This window comes from Passer montanus, unplaced genomic scaffold, assembly GCF_014805655.1.
Source record: "Passer montanus isolate IOZ18808 unplaced genomic scaffold, ASM1480565v1 scaffold352, whole genome shotgun sequence".
Lineage (NCBI taxonomy): Eukaryota > Metazoa > Chordata > Aves > Passeriformes > Passeridae > Passer > Passer montanus.
Genome location: NW_024368286.1, coordinates 11915 through 33837, shown reverse-complemented (window position 1 = coordinate 33837; position 21923 = coordinate 11915). Strand labels below are relative to the sequence as shown.

The window sequence follows — 21923 nt, the reverse complement described above, 5'->3', positions numbered from 1 at the left end:
TCCTACCCGCCCGGGGGGCGCGGGCTGTTCCCCAGCCACAGCTACCCGCGGCGGGCGCGGCCCCGGCGGCACGGCTCCCTGCCGCGGCTGGACGCCCCCGAGGGGACCCCCCTGGGACCCCCCCTGCGCCCCTCCTTCGGCAGCACGCACTGGATGCTGGAGAGCACCGTGTGAGGGGGGGGGCACGGCGGGGACCCCCTCCCCACGCCCCGGGGTGGTCCCGGGTGAGCAAACGCAGCCGCGGCGGTTTTTTGTGGGGAGGGGGCTTCGCGGGAGCGCCGGATCTCGGCCGGGTGCGGCCCCCCCGGACCCCCGTGGGTGTCGCTGGGATCTCGCCAGGTGTCCCCCCCCCCAATTCTGGGGGTACCTGTATGCAAACCTTCCCCCCCCCCAAAAAGCCGCGTGGGGACCCCCGACTTGTGCGGGCAGCGCGACACGCGTGGGGGGGGGGCGTGACGGGGACCGTGACAGGGACCACCGCCCCCCCCGAACGGCGTGTCCCCCCCCGAGATGCGCACTTGGGAATTAAAAACCTGTGGCCCCCCCGGGGCAGAAAAACGCGAGTGTGAATTTTGGGGGGGTGTTCCGCTCGGTTTGGGGCTGGGCTCTGACTGGGGGTCCCCTCTCTCTTTTGGGGTTGGGGTCTCTCTGCCCCCCCCGAGGCTCTCCCACCCGTCTGTCCCCCCCCATCCCAGCCCTGCAATGTGGGCGGGTCAGGGCTATGCTAATGAGGCAGCAATCCCCGCCCCCTGTGGTTGCCATGGTGACCGTCGCGGGGAACTCGGCGGGGACACGACGAGCCATGAATATGCAAATAAGGGGCGGAGCCCGCCGGCTAAAGCCACGGGTAATTACGCCCTCATTTGCATACGGGACACCGGGGCCCCACCGTGGCCTTGGGCTCTGCCCCCTACCCAGGGCCTGGGGGGCTCGGGGGGGGCACCTGTGTCCATTCCCACGGTGAGGGGGGGGCTGCAGACCCCGGATCCCCACACACACCTGTGTCCCTTCCCATACCGGGGGGGCTGTGTCCCTTCCATGGTGGGGGGCTGCAGACGTGGGTTCACCCCCAACCTGTGCTCTCTCCATGGTGGAGGGGCTGCAAACCTCGAGCCCCCTACATCTATATTCCCTCCATGGTGAGAGGGGGGCTGCAAACCCCGGACCCCCACCTGTGTCCCCTCCCATGGCAGGGGGGCCGCAAACCCCGGACCCCCCTCCCACCCGCGTCCCCTCCCGCGGAGCCGCCGCACACCTGCGTCCCCTCCCATGGCGGGGGGGCTGCACACCTTGCCACCCCCAACACCTGTGTCCCTTCCCACACGGGGGGGCTGCAAACCTCGAGGCCCCCCACCATGGAAGGGGGGGGCCGGCTCCTGCGGAGCCTCCGCACACCTGCGTCCCCTCCCATGGCGGGGGGGCTGCACACCCCGCCCCCACCCCACACCTGCGTCCCCTCCCAGGTGCGCGCCGCCCCCCGGCCTTGGCCCGGGCTATAAGCGCCCCGCCAAGCCCCGGCTCGGCCCGGGCAGGTGCCAGCCATGGCGTGGGCACTGGTGACGATGCTGGCCGTGCTGGCGGCCGTGCTGGCACGGGGGGCAGAGGCGCAGTGCCCCACGGCCGCCGACCTGCGCCCCGCCAACGGCACGCGGCTGTGCGCGCTGCTCTACGCCGACAACAGCCCCTACTACGAGCAGTGCTGCGCCGGGGACGCGCTGCCGGTGCCGCCGGGCAGCGACGTGCCCTACATGCCCCACGGCTGGGCCGGCCGCGTCTCCTCGCTGGTGGTGGGCACCCGCTGCGAGCTGACCGTGTGGTCGCGCCGCGCCAAGCGGGGCAGCACGCGGCGCTTCGGCGCGGGCGCGGTGCCGCGGCTGCAGGAGGTGCGGCGCGGGCTCTTCGGGGACTGGAACGACGCCATCCGCGCCTTCTACTGCACCTGCAAGTGAGCGGCGGCGCGGGGCCGGGGCGGCGGTGCTGGCACGGGGGCACGCCGGGCAGCGGGAGGTGACAACGCGGGTCAGCGTGGGTCAGGATGTGTCAACGTGGGCCAGCGTGTGTCAGCCTGAGCCAACGCAGGCCAGCGTGGGTCAGGATGTGCCAGCGTGGGTCAACATCGGTCAGGAAGTGCCAACACAGGCCGACGTGGGTCAGCCTGAGCCAATGCAGGTCAACGTGGGTCAGCCTGAGCCAACACGGGTCAGAATGTGCTAACGTTGGCCAACTCGGGTCAGCATGAGCCAACGTGGACCAATGTGGGTCAGGATGTGCCAGCGTGTGCCACCGCGGGCCGACGTGAGCCAGCGCGGGTCAGCCTGAGCCAACGCAGGCCAAACCACCCCCAAGCTGGCCAAGAGGTGTTGGCGTGAGCCAAGATGAGCCGACACAAACTAGCCAGCCCTGGCCAAGATTCACCATCGGGCGCTGACCCAGGCCAAGCCAAGCCGAGCCGAGCTGAGCCAAGCCCACCCAGGCCAAGCCAAGCCGAGCCGAGCTGAGCCAAGCCCACCCAGGCCAAGCCAAGCCGGGCTGAGCCAAGCCAAGCCAAGCCAAGCCGGGCCAAGGCGTTGCGAGACCCCGCGTGCCCCGTGGGCCACCAGAACCGTGCCCCCCCTGCGCCCCGTGCAGCCAATAAAGCCCTGAGGCAGCAGCAGCTCCTGCCTGGGGGGTCCTTTATTGGGGGGGGTGTCCCCGTGCCCCCCCACCCCGTGGGCACATCCCCCACCCCCCAAAGAACCACACGGCACACGGCGGGTCCAAAAGGACACGTGTAATCTGGGGGGGGCCCCGTGTCCCCCCGGGGCCCCCCATCCCGCGCGGTACAAAACCCGACCATATAAATATCACTTTGTTAAAAAACAAACCCGGGGGTGCAGGGGGGAGTTGCAGGGGGGAGGAACCAACCAAAAAAAACCCCAAAATCAACAAAAACAGGCGAGGAAGGCCCGGGGGGGGGGACACACCCCCAGTCAGTAGTGTGGTGTGGTGGGGAAAGGTGGGGGGCTGTAGTTTTGGGGACCCCCCCCTCTCACGGAGATGTAGGGGGGCCATACCCCAGCGTCCAAAGTGGGTAGAAAAGAGAAGGCTAAAAAAAAAAAAAAAAAAAAAAAAAAGGGGGAAATGCCCCAAAATGGGTCCCAAGGGCGGGAGGGACCAGGATGAGCCCGTGCACCCCCAGATCTCTGGGATGACAGCCACCCCTTCCCATCCCCCCAAAATCTCTGCTGTGGGGTCCCCAGCTCAGTAGTACAGGTTGGGGGGCCGGCGTCCCCCCAGAACACCCCGGTCCCGCTCCGGTTTGGGGGTGCCGCCGAGCAGGAGGAGCAGGAGGGGGCCGGGGTCTCCCCCGCGGTGGGGAGGGGTCTCAGCGCAGGCGGTGCTGCCGCATGAGGGGCACGATGCAGGCGGGGGGCCCCGCCACGCCCAGGAAGGGGTGGCGCAGCAGCTCGGGGGCGCTGGCCCGCTGCGCCGGGTCCCGCACCAGCATCCGCTCCAGGAACCCCTTCAGGGACGGGGACACCTGGGGGGAACGGAAAGGGGGTGTCAGGCACCCCCCGGGGCTGCCCAGAAATGGGGGGGGGGGTCACCCCGAGGTACCTTGTGGCCGTTCTTGAGCCGGGGGGGAAGGTTGTCCCGGATCAGCTTCATGGCTTTGAGGGGGGGCTCGTTGAAGTAAGGGGGTTCCCCATCCACCATCTCGATGACCATCACTCCCAGAGACCAGATGTCCACCTGGGAGGGGGACAGTCACACCGAAAATGAGGAGGGGGTTACGGGGGAGCCCCTCAAACCCACTCCGTGCCCCCCCTCCCAAATATACAGCATCCAGAATGGGGGGGTCTGGAAGGTAGGCCACTTGGAGCCCCTCAAACATACACTGGGTACCCCCAAACCCATCCTGGGCAATCCTAAACCCACCCTGGGCACCCCTAAACCCATTCCAAACCCACCCTATGCTGCCCAAATTCATCCTGGCCAGCCCTAAACCCACCCTAAATCCACCCTATGCTCTCCAAAACCACTCTGGGCAACTTTAAACACACCCTGGGCACCCCTAAACCCACCCTGGGCTATCCTAAACCTACCCTGGGCAACCCTAAACCCACCCTGGGCAATCCTAAACCCATCCTAAATACACCCTATGCTCCCCAAACCCACCCTGTTCTCCCTAAACCCACCCTGGGCACCCCTAAACCCACCCTGGGTACCCTCAAACCCATCCCAACCTCCCCACAAGACACCTCAAACTGGCAGAGAAGGCAGGAGATGAGCTCGGGGGCCCACACACCCACCCCAAACCCCCTGAAACCCACCCCAAACCCCCTGAAACCCACCCTAAACACCCCCCAACGAACCCCAGGACCCCCCCAAGCCCCCTGACCCACCTCTGGGCCGTAGGGCAGGCGGGAGATGAGCTCGGGGGCCATCCAGTAGGGCGTCCCCACCAGGGACTTGCGCCGCGGCACGTCCTTGTTCACTTGGGCGCAGAACCCGAAATCCGAGAGTTTCACCTGCCGGGGGGGCCGGGGCCGCTCAGGGCAGGATCCCAAAGGGTCGGGGGGAGTTTGAGGGGGATTTCTGGGGGCTCCTACCCGCCCGTCGTGCGTGAGGAGGATGGAGTCGCTCTTGATGTCGCGGTGGATGACGCCCTGGGCGTGGAGCACGGCGAGCGCCCGCAGCACCGAGCGGCACACGGCCGCGATCTGCTCCTCGGACATCCTGGGGACAGCGCTGTCACCACCCTGTCACCACCCTGCCACCTCCCTGCCAGCCCTGCCGCCCCCAGCCACCTGGTGTGCGTGACGATGTCCGTCAGGGCGCCGCCCTCCAGGAACTCCATGACCACCCAGAGCTCGTCGCCCACCAGGTAACTGTTGTACATCTCCACCACGTTCTCGTGCTGGTGGTCCCTCATGATCACCACCTGAGGGGGGGGACACACGGGGATGAGAGCCTGGGACCGTCCTCGGGGGTCCCCAGGGCGTCAGGAGGTCCCTAGTGGGTCACCAAGAGGTCTTTGAGGGGGCCGTGAGGGATCCAACGGGTTCCTGAGGGACTCAGAAGTTCCCTCCCTGAGGGTCCCCAGGGATTTCAAGGGGTCCCCAGGGCTCTCAAGGGTTCCCCAAGGCTCTCAAGGTGTCCCCAAGGCTCTCAAAGGGTCCCCAAGGCTCTCAGGGGTTCCCCGAGGCTCTCAAGGGCTTCCCAAGTCCCCCAAGGAGTCCAGAAGGCTCTCAAGGGTTCCCCAGGGCTCTCAAGGGTTCCCCAAGGCCCTCAAGGATTCCCCAGGGCTCTCAAGGGCTCCCCAAACCCCAAAGGGGTTCCCCAAGGCTCTCAAGGGTTCCCCAAGGCCCCCAAAGGCTCCCCAAGCCCCCCAAGGGCTCCCCAAGACCCCCAAGGGTTCCCCACGGCTCTCAAGGGTTCCCCAAGGCCCCCAGGGGTTCCCCAAGCCCCCCAAGGGCTCCCCTGCCCTCACCTCGTTGAAGAGCAGCTCCCGCCGCTGCTGCTTGCGCAGGTCCATCTTTTTGACGGCCACCAGCTTGCCGGAGCCGCGCACGGTGGCGATGCACACCACGCCCGTGGAGCCCTCGCCGATCTTGATGAAGTTGTCCAGGTAGGTGCGGGGGTCGCCGGGGTCCACCACCATCTGCAGCGCCGCCCGGAACTGCTCGTGGGACACGCGCTGGGGCCCCCCGGCCGGGGCGGGCGCAGGGCCGGGGGCGCGCGTGGCAAATGCCTGACAGGTGGTGGGAGATGGAGGGGAGAGCTGGAGCTGCCTAAGAGCTGGTCATTTTGAGGCTTCCACAAAAGCAGTGCTGACTGAATGTGGGGGCAGGGGCCCAAAGAGGGAGGAGGAGGTTCATGAGGAGGAGGAGGAGGAGGAGGAGGAGGAGGTGGGGGAGGAAGAGACTCTGGAGGCACAGACGCAGCAGCAGGAAGGAAGCGTGGAGCTGGGGGTCTTCAGGACACCCCGAGTCCGAGTGGGACAAGGGAAGCTGCGAGGAAGAGGAGCAGAGGAGCTGCTTCCAAGGAGGAAGAGGAGAGGCAGAGCGAGGAAGAGGAAACGGTTTCGGTGCCAGGGACTCTGCACCAGCAGGGCAGGAGGTGGCCCCTGCACATCCCCACTCTGGGAGGCTGCGAGGAAGAGGAGCAGAGGAGCTGCTTCTGAGAAAGAACAGGACGAGCACAGTGAGGAGAAGGAGGCAGAAGAAGAAAAAGAAGAGGAAGCTGCTCCAGAGCCAAGGATGCGGCTGGGCAAGGAAGCTGCTGCCGATCCCAGCGGAGCACGGCAAGCCGTGAGGAAGAGGAGCAGAGAACCCGCTCTGCAAGAGGAAGGAGAGCAGCAAGAGCAGGACGAGGGAAGGCCGGGGGACACCCCTTTACCTGGGCGCTGCCCCCCGGGCCGGGGTCGGTGTCGGCGCGGGGGTAGGTGTGGAAGGGGCGTCCCGGCGCCGTCTTCGGCCCCGCTCCGGGGGCGCCGCCGGCGTCGGGGGGCCGCAGCTCGGGCCCTGAGAGCGGGCGCTGCTCGCGGGCCGGGGGCCGCGGGGGCCCCTCTCCGGCCGAGCTGGATTTGGGGCGGCCCCCGGGGGCGTGGGGGTGAGGGTGGGGGGGCTCCCGCCCGGCCGCAGCTTTGGGGTCCCCCCGGGGCTGGGACGGGGGGCTCGGCTCGGGGTCCCCGCGGCGGCTCTTGGCGGGCTCCGGGCGGGAGCGGGGGGGTCCCGGGGTCAGGCCGTTCTCCGGGGGGTGCCGGGCAGGGCAGGGGGGGCTGTCCCGGCGCAGGGAGTTGGAGCGGGACACGGAGACGGCAGCCAGCTCGTCCAGGAGCCACGCCAGGGTCCTGTCCCGGCCCCCGGGGGTCCCATCCCGCGTCCCCTTGGAGCCGCGCACGATGGGCTGCGGGAAGGGGGGGACACACAGGGGAAAGGGGGGAAAACGGGAAAAAAGGAAAAAAACCAACAGAAAGATGACATGGAATGGCTGCAGGAGGGTGGCGGGATGGGCAGAGGGGAGGGGGCTTGGCTGGGGTGTCCCTCTGGGGAGAGTCGCAGAGCCCCAAATGATCCCGGGTGCTCCCCGGGGATTGGGGTCCGGCCTTGCGGGGAGGGTCCCAAAATATTGGGGGGTTTGAATATTGATGGGGTGGGAACTGGGGGAACATCAGAGCTGAGGTGGGAATGGGTGGACGTGGGAACGGGGGGATGTGGGAATGGGTGGATGTGGGAATGAGGGACTTAAACAGCTAGGAACACACAATGGGGAAGAGGTCAGGTGGGAATGACTCCAAGTTCCCACGGGTTGGGCTGGTTCCAGGTGTGGGGAAGGGTCTCACCAGGGGATCCCTGTCCTGGGGGACCCAATCGTCACCTCCCTGCCCCAAGACCCCCAAATTCCTCCCAGTTTGACCCCAAAGAGTATGCAGGATGCCCTTATACACTCCAAGACCCCAAATTCCCCCAAACCCAACCCAGGGACTGAATGAGCCCTCACCTCCCCCACGATCCCAAAATCCCCTGGTCCATAACTCCCCCAGTTTGTCTTTTTGGCAGGTAGGAAAGGCATGGGGACCCAGCTCCCACCTCCCTGACCCCCAAATTCCCCCCAGTTTGGCTTTTGCAGTGGCTGACACAACCCCTGAATATCAACCCCTGACGCAATCTGCTCCACAACCCCAGAATACCAAACAACCCCAAAATCCCCTCGTTCCAGGACCCCCAAACCACCCCCAGCTCAACCCTGCAGAGCACCCAGAACCCTGCTAACTCCTCCAAGACCCCAAACCCAGAGTGGCCACCTTGCCACACACTCCCCACGCCCTCCCTACCCTGAATTCCCAACACTCCCCAGTAACCCCGCGGGATTCCCAACGCTCCCGGCTCCCCCGTGGGATTCCCAACGCTCCCGGTGCCCCCGCACCTTGTGGGCCCCGCGGATGGCGGTGATGCAGGCGGGGTCCACGAGGGGCTTGGGGCGCCGGGCGGACTCCTCGAGCAGCCCCTGCCACTGGCGGGGCAGCCCCGTGAAGCGCTGCTCCGAGGCGTCGTAGCCCGTGTGCACGCGGTGCTCGAAGTTGGACGGCGCCGAGATCTCCACCCGCTTCTTCTTCTTGGAGAACATGGCCCGGGACGCGCTCCTGGCAACCCAGAACGCCGGGGTTAGGGGGGTGGGAGAGGGGAGATGGCGTCGGGAACGGTGTCAGCCCCCCCAAATCCAGCCCTGGGAAGGGGAACGGACGCGGAAATCCGGTGTCGTAACGGGGAACGGCCCCGGGAGCGGGATGGGCGCCCAAATCCCATCGTTAGAGTGGAATAAATGGGAAATGCTGTTGGGATGAAGTGGGGAGGGGATCAGCCCCAAAATCCTGCTGTTCAAACGATTTTTATCCATCGTTGGGATCGACTGGATCAGCCCTGAAAATCCCATTGTTGGAATGATTTTTATCCATCGACCACTTCCACTTTTATCCAATTACTTCCCATTTTCCCCCCAAGTCCAAGCTTGGAAATGCCAGGAGCACCAGAAATTCCAATTGGAAATGGGATTAGTCCATTAACCCAACCCGAACCAACAAACAGATTTAAAACACCTCAAAAGCACACAAAAAAATTTGCTTTTCTTGGGATCCCAGTGCCAGTGGGGGGGTTTGGCTGATTTCATTCCCTGGTTTTCCATGTTTTTCCTGCAGTTTCCAGGCCAAGAACGAGCTGAGCTGGAAATGTTTCGGGTTCAGTGGGGGCAGGAATCCCACTGGGAATGGCCCCAAAATCCCATGGATCCTGCGTGGGTCCATTTTTCCCACTTTTACTGCTTTTTTCTGGTGGCAATTTCCCTGTTTCCTCACATTTTTTTCCAGCTTCTTGGCTCAATCCATTTTCCAGGCTCCAGAATCCCAGTGCTTCCAAGGTTTTCTCACAGTTTTTCCCAGTCTTTGAGGTTTTCTCCCTAAACCAATGATCCATTATGAAGTTTTTCTCCTCCTCCACTTCGAGCCCAGCCAAAAACTGCCAGAATTCTGTGTATTCTCCATTTTCCCTGCTCATCCCACGCTGATCCCTCCTTCCACCTTCCCAGGACACTGCTGGGATCCTCTCCGGCTTTCCAAAATCCCATTTTCAGATGGAAAATTCTCCTGGTTTGGGGGAATTGCAGCTGAATTTGGAGTGGGAGGATTAAAATCTGCTGCATTTGGGCTTTTCCATGGGAAATATCCGAGGATGATCCAGGTCAGCCAGGACGTCAGGGAAGTGCAGTATCTGGACACCAAATCCGTGGGATTTCACCCCAAAAACCTCTTCCTTTCAGATGGTTGGGGAAAAACTGGTGGCACTTGGCAGGAGCAGAGAGGTCCTGAAGAATTCCAGAGGGTGGGATGGGGGCCAGGAGGGGGTGAACTCATTCCTCAGCTCTTCCCAGGTCGCATTCCTGGGATCCCAGCGGGGTTTAATTAGTAACCAATTAACAAGGAACTGAGTCCACACCGGGTGGAATAATCCCGTGTTTTCCCTAAAATTCCCAACAAAATCCCACAAATTCTCCCCAAAATCAGTGGCATTCAGGCTGTGTCCTGGTGGGAATCATGCTGGCAGCTTCGGGATGAAAAAGAAAGGGAAAAGTAAAGGGAAAAAACGTGAACAGAGGCACTTTGTGCCCTCCCATAAAGCCCAAATCCAGGAAAATCAGATGTCACTGGGCAGGAGAGCATCGAGGAAGGGACCGAAATGTGATTTGCAGCAAATTTCAGGATTTTTAGACTGGAGCTGGGTGAATTTCAGGAAAACAAATGCCCATCGTGGCATTCCAGACGTGACGTTTGGCTCCATCCCCCTGCCCAAAGTGGGAAGGGGCGCCGGGCGGTGCCAAAGCTGCAGCTCAATCCCCTGGGCTGGAATCCTGGGATTCCCCCCAAAAGGGGTCACATTCCTGGGAAAACCAGGCCGGGAAGGGTCTGGAATCCCCACAAAGGGGTCACAATTCCCAGGAAAACCAGGCTGGGAAGGGGCTGGAATCCCAGGATTCCCCCCAAAAGGGTCACAATTGCCAGGAAAGCCAGCCCAGGGCCGGAGCAGTCCGGCCAGGAAGGGCGGGTTGGACTGGCCCAGCTGGATCTGCCGGAGGAGGAGGAGGAGGAAGAGGAGGAGAAGTGCCGGCCTTTGCCCCGGAGGAATCCCGGAATTCCAGGAATCTGGAGCCTCCGAAGCTCACGGGAACAGGAAAAAAACAATCCGGGAAGGGGAAGCAGGAGATGCGAGCTCCTGGGAAAAAGGGAAACCGGGAAAAGCGGGATGGGAGGGAACCAGGAGAGGGAAAAAGTGTCAGAGGAAGGGGAAAAGGAGGAATTCCGGTGGAATTCCTCTCCTTTCCTGCAGCAGGAAGGTTCCCCGGACCTGGAAGTGCAGGGAGAGGGAGGGAGGAACGCCGGGAATCTCCGGCTCGGGGCAGAGGAAGGGCCGATTAATGGAGATCCAATTAATGGAGACCCAGTTAATGGAGATCCAATTAATGAACACCCAGTTAATGGAGATCCAGTTATTTGAGATCCAATTAATTGAGATCCAATTAATGGAGATCCAATTAATGGAGATCCAGTTATTGGAGATCCAGTTATTGGAGATCCAATTAATTGAGATCCAATTAAAGGAGATCCAATTAATGGAGATCCAGTTATTGGAGATCCAGTTAATGGAGACCCAATTAATGGAGATCCAGTTAATGAAGATGCAGTTAATGGAGATCCAATTAATGGAGATCCAGTTAATGGGGATCCAGTTAATGGAGATCCAGTTAATGGAGATCCAACTAATCAGTAACGATCCCGTCCATCCACAACGATCCAGGTCACCAAAATCCAGGAAAACGGCAAATCCCTGCTGGGAATTCCTCCAGAAAACCCAAATATTCCTCCCAGGGAACCCAGGTTCCATCCCGTGGGAAGCGAACAAATTAAAACATTAATCAAAGCCAGGGGCAGGAATATCCTTGGAATTTCTTCCTGGAAACTCCGCAGAAATTCCTGCTCATTCTGCTGCTGTTAGTGAGATGTTGGTGACCAAATTCCGACCTTTTAGCCCCAAACCCCAACAGGGAATGGGGTTTTTGGCCATCTCCAAAGGATTGCTGGATCTTTTCCACATCTGGGTGTTCCCCAAAATCCCAATTCCCACTGATTTCCAAGCCCACCGTGGGCCAATCCCTCTATCCCACCATTGCTTATTTAAAATCTCACTAAATTTCAGGAAAAATGCAACTAAAGCCCAGGTCCAGAGGCTTTATTGGATTTTTTTTTCTCCTTTTCCGTTGAGGAATGGCAGCAGGAGCACCACAGAAAACCAGTGGGGATGGCAATTTCCCTTCCCGCTGCACCAAAATTGGGGGGGAAACTCCGTTTTTTACGAGTTTGGAAACTCCTGAGGAGCTCCAGTGCCCCTCCGCCTCGGAGCTCCTGACCCAAACCCACAAGAAACTCTGGAAAAAACCCATCCGAGGGCTGAGGGGCTGGATAGGAGCGCGGGGAGGAGACCCCAAATCCCGGAGGGATGAGGAATCCCGGGAATTAATTCCGGATTCGCTTCCTACCTTCCACCGAGGGGAAAATTCTGCCTCAGCTCCGCATTCCGGGTCCTCCGGTCAAAGTGCTGCACGGGAAGAAGGGAATTCCCTCAGGAGCAGCCGCCGGGCTCCCCTTTTGGGGTTTTTTTGGGGGCGGGGGGCGGCTGGATCCTCATCCCGCTGCTCTCCGGGAACCCCAGGCTGCGTCTGCGGCGCCTCGGGGGATTTGGGGAGCCCCCAAGCCCACCCCCAAGCGCCCTCCTTAGCCCTGGGAGGGGTCTCCGGAGCTCAGAGCCCCCCGATAGCCGCGAATCCCCCCCCGGGCCCCCTCAGCGCCCCCCGGGCCCCCTCAGGCCTCACTCGGCCGCCGCCGCCGCCATGTTGGGACCGGGGCACATCCGGGTCCTCCCACGCCCGCGTCGCCGCGGCGACAGGCCGCGCCCCCGAAGGGCGGGGACACGGGCGGGAGGGGTGTGGCGAGCCATATATGGGCAATAAGCGTGGGCATGAGGAGCCATATATGGATAAGAGGCGTGGCCTAGGGCGGAGAGGAGCTCAATATGGGCGGGGAGCCGCCTTTGGGGCGGGGTTTACAGGAGGAGGGGCGGGGTTTATAGGAGGAGGAGCGGTGCCTAACGCGGAAGTTGCTGCTGAAGAGGCGGGTCTCCAGAGTACGGCTCTCCAGTCTGACCAATCACCGCGCGAAGCACGGAGATTGGCATCTCTGCTATCCAATCGCAGTGCGGTGCGCTGTGATCTGGGTAAGATGGCGGCGCGCTGAGGGGAACGTGGGGGCTCTTGTCTCGCCGCTGCCTGCTGCCTTCACACTGTGGGGCTCCGGTCCCGCCGCTCCCCGCTGCTTTCTGACCGCGCGTTCTCCCCTCAGAGCCTCGGAGATGTCGCTCCGCGCCGTGCTGAGGGCCGTCGCCTCGCTGCCGCGCTGCAGTGCGTAAATACGCCCAAACCCCCCCAAAAAACCCCCCCAATAAACCCCAAAAAACCCCTAAAAAAAAAACCAAAAAAAAACCAAACAACCCCAAAACGCCCTCTGTCGTGTCCCCCCACAGGCACGGGCCCGCTCCTCCCGCCCCCCGCGCCCTCCTGCCCCATGGCCACCCTGAACCAGCTGCACCGGCAGGGCCGTCCCGCGCCCCCTCCCCGCCACCTGGGGCCCACGCTGGGCCGGCCGCAGCTCAAGGCCGTGGTGCTCAAGAACCTGATCCGCAAGCCCAAGAAGCCCAACTCGGCCAACCGGCGCTGCGTGCGCGTGCGGATGAGCGGCGGCCGCGAGGCCGTGGCCTTCGTGCCCGGCGAGGGCCACGGCCTGCAGGAGCACCACATGGTGCTGCTGCAGGGCGGGCGCACGCAGGACCTGCCCGGCGTCAAGCTCACCGTGGTGCGCGGCAAGTACGACTGCGCCCACGTGCAGCCCAAGAAGTGAGCGCGGGACCCCCGGAGACCCCGGCCCGGCGTGGGGGTCCTGGGGTCACCCCTCAGGAGGGGATGGGAGCGGGCCGGGGGTGTGAAATCGGGATTAAAGCGGATTTGGTGATGCGGTGGTGTGGTGTGGAGTGGTGGTGGGGGAATGGGAATGCGGGTGGGAGACTGGGAGGGGTGGTGGGGGTACTGGGAGGGGTCATGGGGACAGTGGCAGTACTGGGAAGAGCGGTGAGGATGCTGGGAGGGGTTGTAGAGACACTGGGAATGGTGGTGAAGACACTGGAGGCACTGGGAAAGGTCACGGGGAGACTGGGAAGGGCCCTGAGGTGACACTGGGGTCACTGGGGTCATGGGGGTGTCACAGGGGTGTCACTGAGGTCACATGGGGGTCATGGTGGGTGTCACTGGGGGGTCACAGGGGTCACTGTGATCATGAGGGGGTCACTGGGGGGACACTGGGGTGTCACTGTGGTCACGGGGGGTCATGGGGGTCACTAAGGTCACGTGGGGGTCATGGGGGGTGTCACGGGGGGTCACTCCGGGGTCACCGGACCCGCAGCCCTTTGGGACCGAGGCCGGGGGGTGGTCGGGACGAAAGGGGGCGTGGCCGAGCCCGCCCGCCGTGAGGGGAGGGTGTGTGCGCGTGTGCGTTCCGCGAGCGCGCGCCCGGCCCCGCCCCCAGCTCCCCCACGTGACTCCCCCACTCCCCTCACACGGGTGGCCAAGATGGCGGCGCGCCGGGCGCTGCTGGCGGCGGGCCGGGCGGCGCGGCGCCGGGGCCGCTCCCGCGGGGCGGAGCCGCCTCTACGAGCACGTGCGGGAGGGGCTGAGCGCGCGGCCGCGGCTCGACGTGAGCGCCCTCAGCGAGCGCGACCTGGATCGGCGGCGCGGGCCGCTAGGGGGCGCCGCGCTCCGCGAGATCGTGAGTGGCGGGAGCGGCGGTGGGCGGGGCCTGCATGTGGGCAGGGGGCGTGACTTCCCCGTGCCCCCGTTTGGGTGTGGCGGGACACGCCCACCCGAGCCACGCCCTTGCCACGCCCTTCAGGTACGGACGTGGTCGCGGCTGGGGCAGGTCCGCGATGGCATCGCCCGGCTGGAAGCCGAGAAGGGGCGCGTGGCCCAGGGGGTGCGCGAGATCATGGTGAGACCCCTCCCCGGGACCCCCCCCAAATCCCCACTGCGTCCCTCTGCTCCCCGCTCAGCCCCTCCTGGAACCCCCCAGGACCCCCCTGAACCACCCCACCACCCCCAGACCCCCCCAAGGACCCCCTGACTCCTTTCCACCCCCTCTCCAGGCCTCCCACGACAAGGCAGCGGCCAAGACGGTAAGAATGGAGTTTTGGGGGGGCCGGGGGGGGTTGGTGGCCCCCCAGGCCCTCACGGTGGCCCTGTGGCAGCACCCGGAGCTGGCGGCGCTGCGGGAGCGGGGCCGGAGCCTCCGGGAGCAGCTGCGGGTGCTGGAGGCCGAGGAGGCTGAGCTGGAGCAGAGGTTCTACCTGGGGGCCCTGCAGCTGCCCAACAGGACGCACCCCGCTGTGGTGAGACCCCTGAAAGCACCCCAAAAACCTCCCCAAAATTACCCCAAAAACAACCAAAACCCACCAAACCCACCCAGCCCAACAGAACCCACCCCGCTGTGGTGAGACCCCAAAATCACCCTGAAATCACCCAGAACCCACCCAGCCCAACAGAACCCACTTCGCTGTGCTGAGACCCCCCAAATCACCCCAAAATCACTCAGCCCCACAGGATGCACCCCGCTGTGGTGAGAACCCCGAAATCACCCCAAAAACCTCCCCAAAATCACCCCAAGCCCACCCAGCTGTGCTGAGACCCCAAACACCCCCCGAAACCCCCCCAAACCCCCCTTTGTGCCCCCCAAACCGCCCTTGTGCCCCCCAGCCCGTCGGGGACCAGAGCCAGGCCCGGCTGCTCGAGGTGGTTGGTGAGAAACCAGGTGAGGGCTGGGGAGGTCTTTGGGGGGGTCCTGGGGGCACTTCTTGTTGTGGGGAAGGAGGAGAAGGGTCCTTGGGGGGGCATTTGGAGGGTCTCGGGGTTTTTGGGGGTCTGGGGTGTATTGGGGAGGTACTGGGGGGGTCTGGGGGGGTATTTGGGGGGTCTGGGGTCACCCAGGTGACAGGAGTGACAGAGGTGCCCCCTCCCCTCCCCCAGTGTTTGATTTTGAGCCAAAGGGACACCTGGAGCTGGGGGAGGGGCTGGACATCATCCGGCAGAGGTGAGCAACCCCTGCAGGGGCACACCTGGCACACACCTGGGCCACACCTGTCCCAGCCCTGTCCCACACCTGTCTCATCTGTCCCACCTCTGTTCCCCCTGTCCCACCTCTTCCACCTGTCCCCCACCTGCAGGGGCACACCTGTCCCAGCCCTGTCCCAGCCCTGTCTCACCTGTCCCACACCTGTCCCCCGTGTCCCTTCACGGGCGCCTGTCCCATGTGTCGGGCCATCGCTCCTATTCCCTGTGCAGGGTCAGGGATGTCCCCAGGTGTTGCACACCTGTCCCAGCCCTGTCCCAATCCTGTCCCTTGGGGGTCTGGGGTGTATTGGGGAGGTACTGGGGGGGTCTGGGGGGGTATTTGGGGGGTCTGGGGTCACCCAGGTGACAGGAGTGACAGAGGTGCCCCCTCCCCTCCCCCAGTGTTTGATTTTGAGCCAAAGGGACACCTGGAGCTGGGGGAGGGGCTGGACATCATCCGGCAGAGGTGAGCAGCCCCTGCAGGGGCACACCTGTCCCAGCCCTGTCCCAGCCCTGTCTCACCTGTCCCACACCTGTCCCCTGTGTCCCTTCACAGGCGCCTGTCCCATATGTCGGGCCATCGCTCCTATTCCCTGTGCAGGGTCAGGGATGTCCCCAGGTGTTGCACACCTGTCCCAGCCCTGTCCCAATCCTGTCCCAGCCCTTTCCCAGTCCTGTCCCAGCACTGTCCCAGCCCTGTCCTACACCTGTTCCACGTGTCCCCCACCCCACAGGCGCCTGTCCCACGTCTCGGGCCATCGCTCCTATTACCTGTGCGGGGCCGGGGCTCTGCTCCAGCACGCCCTCGTCACCTTCACCCTGCAGAAACTGCTCAGCAAGGTGGGGGGCACCTGGGGGGGTCCCAGGGAGGGTCTGGGATGGTCTGGGGGCATCCAAGGAGGCTCCGGGGGGATCCAGGAGGGTCTGGGGGGTCCCAGGAAAGGCCTGGGATGATCTGGGGGTCCCAGGGAGGCTCAGGGGGGTCCCAGGGAGGGTTTGGGATGGTCTGGGTGGATCCAGGAAGGGTTTGGGATGGTCGGGGGGGTCCCAGAGGGTCCCAGGGAGGGTTTAGGGATGGTCTGGGGGTCCCAGGGGAGTCGGAGTCCCCCAATCTCCCTTTTTCCCAGGGTTTCCTGCCCATGACGGTGCCTGACCTGCTGCGCGGAGCCGTTTTTGTGAGTGCCCCCCCCCCGAGCCCCCTGAGACCCACCCCCGGCCCCCCTGCGGCCCCAGGTGACCCCCCTGTGCCCCCCAGGAGGGCTGCGGGGTCCAGCCCAGCGCCGCCCCCTCCCAGGTTTACACCATCGACCCCGCGCGCTTCGAGGATCTGTGCCTGGCCGGGACCTCGGAGGTGGGAATTGCAGGTGGGGAACGGGGGAAAACGGGGGGAAATCGGGAAAATCCAGGAGGAGAGGGAGAACTAAGGGGAAAATGGGAGAAAACTGGAGAAGAATATGAGGAAAATCCTAAAAAGTAGGAGGTAAAAAGTGGAGAAAGGGGGAGCAGACGGATTTGGGGGTCACCCCTTGTCCCCCCACCCAGGGTATTTCATGGACCACGCGGTGCAGCTGCAGGACCTGCCTGTCAGGTACAGGGGGGCTGTGCCCCCCCAGGGACCCCCTCCCCTTGTGGGGGTCCCACCCCGCTCCCCTGGGGGGCTCTGGGGTGTTTTGGGGTCCCCCTGAGCCCCATGCCCCTCCAGGGTCGTGTGCTCCAGCACCTGCTACCGCGCCGAGACCGACACGGGCCGTGAGCCCTGGGGGCTCTACCGCGTCCACCAGTTCACCAAGGTACTGGGAGCACTGGGAGAGCCCTGGGGAGGGGAGGGAGAGTTGGGGGTCACCCCTGTGCCCCCACAAAGGTGGAGATGTTCGGGGTGACGGCGGCCGAGCGCGGCACGGAGAGCGAGGAGCTGCTGGACGAGTTCCTGGGCATCCAGAAGGAGATTTTCTCAGAGCTGGGGCTCCATTACCGGTGAGGGGGATTTGGGGGGGGGGTCCCCCCAATCTGTGGGACCCCAAAATCTCTCCTAACTGTCCCCCCACCCCGGGTCCCACAGGGTCCTGGACATGCCCACAGAGGAGCTGGGGCTCCCCGCCTACCGCAAGTTCGACATCGAGGCCTGGATGCCTGGACGGGGCAAATTTGGGGAGGTGAGGGGGGGGGTCTGTGACCCCTATAATTCAGGGGGAACCCAAATAACTTGGGGAGAACCCTGATAATTCGGGGAGAGCCCCAATAATTTGGGGAGGATCCAAAAAATTCTGGGAAAATCCCAAAAACTCAGAGGTGACGCCCCTCCCTCACCCCCTCCCTCTGTTTGTGGCCCCCCTTTATTCTCATCCTTGCTGCCGGATCAGGACTCCCATTTTGGGGGGTCCCTGGAGCTGAGGAGGGGGGTGCCCCAAACCTTCTGACTCCCTCTCCCCCTCATTTCCCCCAGATTTCCAGCGCTTCCAACTGCACCGATTACCAGAGCCGACGCCTGAACATCATGTACAGCGGGGAGGGGGGCCGGCTGAGCCACGCCCACACGGTGGGTGACCCCCCCCAAGACCCCTGGGAGACCCCCAAAACCCCTGGGGAGGGTCTCCAGGACCCCCCGAGCCCGTGTGTCCCCCCCAGGTGAACGGCACCGCCTGCGCCGTGGCGCGGATGCTCATCGCTCTCCTCGAGTGCAACCAGCTCCCGGTGAGTGTTCTGTGGGTGGGGGTCCCGCGGGGGTCTGGGGGCTCCGGGGGGCTCACCCTGCCCCGTGTCAACCCCCAGGACGGCCGTGTGCGGGTGCCCCCCGTGCTGCAGCCGCTGGTGGGGCGGGAGGTGCTGGCCCGGCCCCGCTCGCCCCTCCTGCGCTACATCGGCCCCAACCAGCCCGGGGGGGGCCCCCCCAAAACGGGGCGGGGGTCCTGAGGGGAGGGGTCGCCCTGGAGGAGGCAGAGCCAGGGCGGGGCACGGATGGAGCCGGGACATCGCGGGACAGGAGGCGAGGGACATGTGTGACAGCCCGTGTGACAGCGCCACCCGCGGTGACAAATTCCGGGAATAAAACCTGGAAATCCCCCGTGTCACAGGCATGTCCTCTGCTCCACACGTGCTCTGGGGACACACAGGTGTCCCCCCAGTGTCCCCCATGTCCTGCACTCACACAGGTGTCCCCCAGTGTCACACGTGTCCTGCTCTCACACAGGTGTCCCGCAGTGTCACACGTGTCCTGCTCTCACACAGGTGTCCCCAAGTGTCACACGTGTCCTGCACTCACACAGGTGTCCCCCAGTGTCACACGTGTCCTGCTCTCACACAGATGTCCCCCAGTGTCACACGTGTCCTGCTCTCACACAGGTGTCCCCTCAGTGTCCCCCCCTCAATGTCCCCCATTGTCACACCGTCCTTTGCTCCCAGCGCTGCCTCTCCTTTATTTCCCACGCCCCCCCCCAACCCTTGGGGCTCCCCCAGGATTTTGGGGGGTGGGGGGCTCATCTTCAGGGGGTCCCCCTGGCTGGGGGGTGGCAGGGGAACCCCCAAGTCCATCCCGGGGGGCTCAGGGGGGGTCCCCGGGGGGGCCCTCAGGCCGGGCAGCGCCTGCTGTTGATGACAATGTCGTCGTACTCGTCCTGGGGGGGGAAGAGAAATTTGGGGGGGCTGCAAGAGTGTGTGTGTGGGGGGGGCTTGGAAGGGTTGGGGGTCCCTCTTGGGAGCCCCCCGGTCATGCTGGGGGATCCCTGGGGACAGGGACAGGGCGGGGGTTGTCCCCTCAGTGTCCCGTTGTCCCCGACTGACCTCGCTGTCCTCGGCCCCGCCCTCGCTGTCGCCGCTGTCGCTGCTGTCGCTGTCGCTGCTGGGGGGGTCGCGGGCCCCGAAGCGGCGCAGGAGGGGGGGCAGCCGGGGGTCGGGGCGGCGCCGGGCGCTGTACAGGGGGGTGAACCCCGAGAAGGTGCGGGGGTCCGGCCGCGCCCCGCCGCGCAGGAGGCACTCGGCCACCTCGGGGCTCTGCGCCTCCACGGCCAAGTGCAGGGGGCTGCGGCCGCAGCTCGGCTCCTGGGGGGGCACGGCGGGGTCAGGGGGGCGCGGAGAGGACCCCGCCCCGCTCCCAGCTGTGTTTTTTGTTTGTTTTGGGGGTTTTTTTTGGGGGGGGGCACCCACCGGCCGGTCGGGGTCGGCGCCGGCGCGGAGCAGGAGCTGCACCAGCTCCAGGTCCCGGCGCAGCACGGCCACGTGCAGGGGGGTGTAACCTGTGGTGGGGGGGACACGGGGGGGCCCAAAGCCCTGCCTGAGCACGTGGGACCCCCCCCCAAACCATTGCCCTCCCGAACAGCGAGACCCCCCCCACCAAAAACCGACATTCCTCCCAAAATTCCAAACCCGCGTGACACCCCTGAGCCAAATCCCCATCCCCAAAAACCCGCAGAAAACCGCGACCTCCCCTCAAAACCACGACGATCCCAAAGCCACACGACCCCAAAACTCTCCCCCCAAACCATGACCCCCCCCAAAATCGCGCCCCTCCTGCACCGTCGTAGTTGACGCTCTCCAGCTGCACCCGCCGCTCCTCCTCCTCCTTCCGGGGGTCCCGGGGGGGGTCCCGGGGGTCGGGGGGTGTCCCCAGCAGGGCGCGGGCGCAGGCGGGGTGACCCTCGCGACAGGCCAGGTGCAGGGGGGTGTGACCGCCCCGCTCCCGCACGGCCACGGCCGCGCCCGCCGCCCGCAGGCGCCGCACGGCCCCGGCCAGCCCCAGCACCACGGCGATGTGCAGGGCGGTCTGCGGGGAAAAAGGGGTTAAACCGACCCGACACGTACCCCAAAACATCGCCCCAAATCCTCAGCATCGCCCCAAAACCCCAGCACAAAACATTGCCCCAAAACATCACCCCAAAACCCCAGCCCCAGCACCACGGCGATGTGCAGGGCGGTCTGCGGGGAAAAAGGGGTTAAACCGACCCGAAACGTACCCCAAAACATCACTCCAAAAGAGCACCATCACCCCAAAACCCCAGCCCCACGGCGATGTGCAGGGCGCTCTGGGGGAAAAACGGGTTTAAACAGACCCAAAACATCGCCCCAAAAACCCAACCCCAAAACATCACCATCACCTCAAAACCTCAGCATTGCCCCAAAACATCACCTCAAAACAGCAGCATCACCCCAAAACCTCACCCCAGCACAACACGCAGGGCGCTCTGGGGGTGCAGGGCGCTTCACACCCCGGGGGCGGTTCACAGCCCACCCCAAACCCCCCCAGCCCCCCCGGGTTTCGGGGCGCGCCCACCTGGCCCAGGTCGTTCTGCAGGTCCAGGTAGGGGCAGCGCTGCGTGTGCCGCAGGATGGACTCCAGGAACGCCTCGTGCTCGTGGATCACGGCCAGGTGCAGGGCCCTGGGGGGGGCACGCGCTGGCAGGGGGCCCCAAAAACGGGCTGACAGCAAAGGGGGGCCCCAGAAACCGACTGACACCTCCAGACCCACAGGGGGTCCCCAAGAAGGGACTGAGAACCCCAGACCCACAAGGGATCCTCAATAAAGGACTGACACCAAAGGGGGTCCCCGGAAATGGACTGACACCCCCAGACACACAGGGGGTCCCCAGAAAACTGTGTGGGGGGTGGTAAATGAGGTCCTGGCCGTTACCGGGGGTTACCGAGCCTCCCGGGCCGTTACTGGGGGGTTACCGAGGGTCCTGGGCCGTTACTGGAGCCGTTATTGGGGCTCCCGGGCCGTTACCGGGCGTCCTGGGCCGTTACTGGGGGGGTTCCTGAGGGTCCCGGGCCGTTATTGGGGCGGTTACCGAGGGTCCCGGGCCGTTACCGGGCCGTTACTGAGGGTCCCGGGCAGTTACTCCTGGACCGTTACTGAGGGGTTACCGAGGGTCCTGGGCCGTTACTGGAGCCGTTATTGGGGGTCCAGGGCCGTTACCAGGGGGTTCCCGAGGCTCCCGGGCCGTTCCCGAGGCTCCCGAGCCGTTACCGGGGTTCACGGGCTGTAACCGGGGGGTTCCCTAGGGTTCCGGGCCGTTATTGGGGCCGTTCCGGAGGCCCCCGGGCAGTTCCTGGGGGGTCACCGAGGCTCCCGAGCCGTTCCCGGGCCGTTCCCGGGACACCCCGGGGCCTGCGGCGGTCCCGGGGGGATCGCACCGGAGCCCGGGGAAAGGGCCGAACCGTGACCCCCCAACCCCAGGGCGTGCTCGGGGGTCCCACCCGGACCGGGGGCGGGGGTCCCTCGTCCCTCCCCGCCCTCACGTGTCGCCCTCCTCGGTGACGAAGCTCAGGACGTGCCGCAGCCAGGCCGCGGGGTCGGCCAGGGGCTCGGGGGGCTCCGCCGCGGGGCTGGCGGGCAGCGGCGGCCCCAGCGGCCCGTCGCCCAGCGAGCCCAGCCCGCTGTCGCACCACTCGTCGCCCTCGGGCCGCTTCTCCTCGCCGGGGGCCGCCGGGGCCGCGGCCGCCATCGCCGGGGCCGCCTCAGGCCGCGGCCGCCATCGCGGGCCGGGGAATCCCCGCCCCGGCGCGCGCCGGGACCCGTAGTCCTCGCCTTCTCTTCCGGGTGCCTCACCCAATCAACACCCTCGGCTCGGCCGCGCATGCGCTCTCCCTCCCAACGGAGCACGCCGGGAGTTGTGGTGCGGGCAGGCCGCGCCCATGGCGGAGCGGGACGGGGCCGGGGCCGGCGGGGCCGGCGGGGCCGGGGGCGGCCCGCGGGG

At 65.1% G+C, this 21923-nt stretch overlaps 7 protein-coding genes across 10 annotated transcripts in view; 5 read left to right on the top strand and 2 right to left on the bottom strand.

The window, feature by feature from the left end:
- Window positions 1–521, top strand: part of LRFN1 (leucine rich repeat and fibronectin type III domain containing 1) — a 3608-nt gene extending 3087 nt beyond the window's left edge. The window contains 1 exon segment of the mRNA XM_039716530.1: window positions 1–521. This exon segment is cut by the window's left edge and continues 7 nt beyond it. Coding sequence (XP_039572464.1) covers window positions 1–174 — 174 coding nt within the window. The 3' untranslated portion in view covers window positions 175–521.
- Window positions 522–1541: 1020 nt separating this feature from the next.
- On the top strand, window positions 1542–1989 carry SYCN (syncollin). Its single transcript, XM_039716541.1, has one exon. It carries the CDS (start codon window positions 1542–1544, stop codon window positions 1947–1949), a length of 408 nt encoding a protein of 135 aa, XP_039572475.1. The 3' UTR covers window positions 1950–1989.
- Window positions 1990–2755: 766 nt separating this feature from the next.
- PAK4 (p21 (RAC1) activated kinase 4) lies at window positions 2756–12314 on the bottom strand. 3 transcript variants are annotated; one of them, XM_039716538.1, is made up of 9 exons: window positions 11569–11884; window positions 7912–8128; window positions 6701–6891; window positions 5474–5702; window positions 4791–4924; window positions 4593–4719; window positions 4386–4511; window positions 3598–3732; window positions 2756–3520 (listed from the first exon to the last, which is right to left on the bottom strand). In XM_039716538.1, exons 2-9 carry the CDS (start codon window positions 8110–8112, stop codon window positions 3365–3367), a joined length of 1299 nt encoding a protein of 432 aa, XP_039572472.1. In that variant the 5' UTR covers window positions 8113–8128; window positions 11569–11884; the 3' UTR covers window positions 2756–3364. The 3 variants fall into 3 exon arrangements, with proteins under 3 accessions (XP_039572472.1, XP_039572471.1, XP_039572470.1); XM_039716537.1 differs by lacking the exons at window positions 2756–3520; window positions 3598–3732; window positions 4386–4511; ... (1 more) ...; window positions 4791–4924; window positions 5474–5702 and adding an exon at window positions 12179–12314 and having other exon boundaries at window positions 5875–6891; window positions 11569–11627; XM_039716536.1 differs by lacking the exons at window positions 2756–3520; window positions 3598–3732; window positions 4386–4511; ... (1 more) ...; window positions 4791–4924; window positions 5474–5702 and adding an exon at window positions 11902–11954 and having other exon boundaries at window positions 5875–6891; window positions 11569–11627.
- Window positions 12161–13095, top strand: MRPS12 (mitochondrial ribosomal protein S12). 2 transcript variants are annotated; one of them, XM_039716540.1, is made up of 3 exons: window positions 12161–12302; window positions 12428–12486; window positions 12609–13095. In XM_039716540.1, the coding sequence occupies exons 2-3, from the start codon at window positions 12438–12440 to the stop codon at window positions 12980–12982; spliced, it is 423 nt and encodes a 140-aa protein (XP_039572474.1). In that variant the 5' UTR covers window positions 12161–12302; window positions 12428–12437; the 3' UTR covers window positions 12983–13095. The 2 variants fall into 2 exon arrangements, with proteins under 2 accessions (XP_039572474.1, XP_039572473.1); XM_039716539.1 differs by lacking the exon at window positions 12161–12302 and having other exon boundaries at window positions 12309–12486.
- A 370-nt stretch (window positions 13096–13465) lies between these two features.
- On the top strand, window positions 13466–18305 carry SARS2 (seryl-tRNA synthetase 2, mitochondrial). The gene is made up of 17 exons (XM_039716535.1): window positions 13466–13485; window positions 13708–13903; window positions 14027–14122; window positions 14277–14306; window positions 14379–14519; window positions 14884–14938; window positions 15154–15217; window positions 15972–16077; window positions 16365–16412; window positions 16493–16601; window positions 16780–16825; window positions 16940–17027; window positions 17099–17211; window positions 17297–17390; window positions 17681–17773; window positions 17863–17928; window positions 18007–18305. Exons 1-17 carry the CDS (start codon window positions 13466–13468, stop codon window positions 18145–18147), a joined length of 1506 nt encoding a protein of 501 aa, XP_039572469.1. The 3' UTR covers window positions 18148–18305.
- Window positions 18306–18625: 320 nt separating this feature from the next.
- Window positions 18626–21735, bottom strand: NFKBIB (NFKB inhibitor beta). Its single transcript, XM_039716533.1, has 6 exons — window positions 21466–21735; window positions 20501–20606; window positions 19747–19993; window positions 19378–19466; window positions 19015–19272; window positions 18626–18848 (listed from the first exon to the last, which is right to left on the bottom strand). Exons 1-6 carry the CDS (start codon window positions 21669–21671, stop codon window positions 18801–18803), a joined length of 954 nt encoding a protein of 317 aa, XP_039572467.1. The 5' UTR covers window positions 21672–21735; the 3' UTR covers window positions 18626–18800.
- A 42-nt stretch (window positions 21736–21777) lies between these two features.
- SIRT2 (sirtuin 2) overlaps window positions 21778–21923 on the top strand; it is a 4514-nt gene continuing 4368 nt past the window's right edge. Inside the window, exon 1 of the mRNA XM_039716534.1 lies at window positions 21778–21920. Within this exon, the coding sequence (XP_039572468.1) occupies window positions 21862–21920 (59 nt within the window). The 5' untranslated portion in view covers window positions 21778–21861. The remainder of the gene's footprint in view (window positions 21921–21923) is intronic.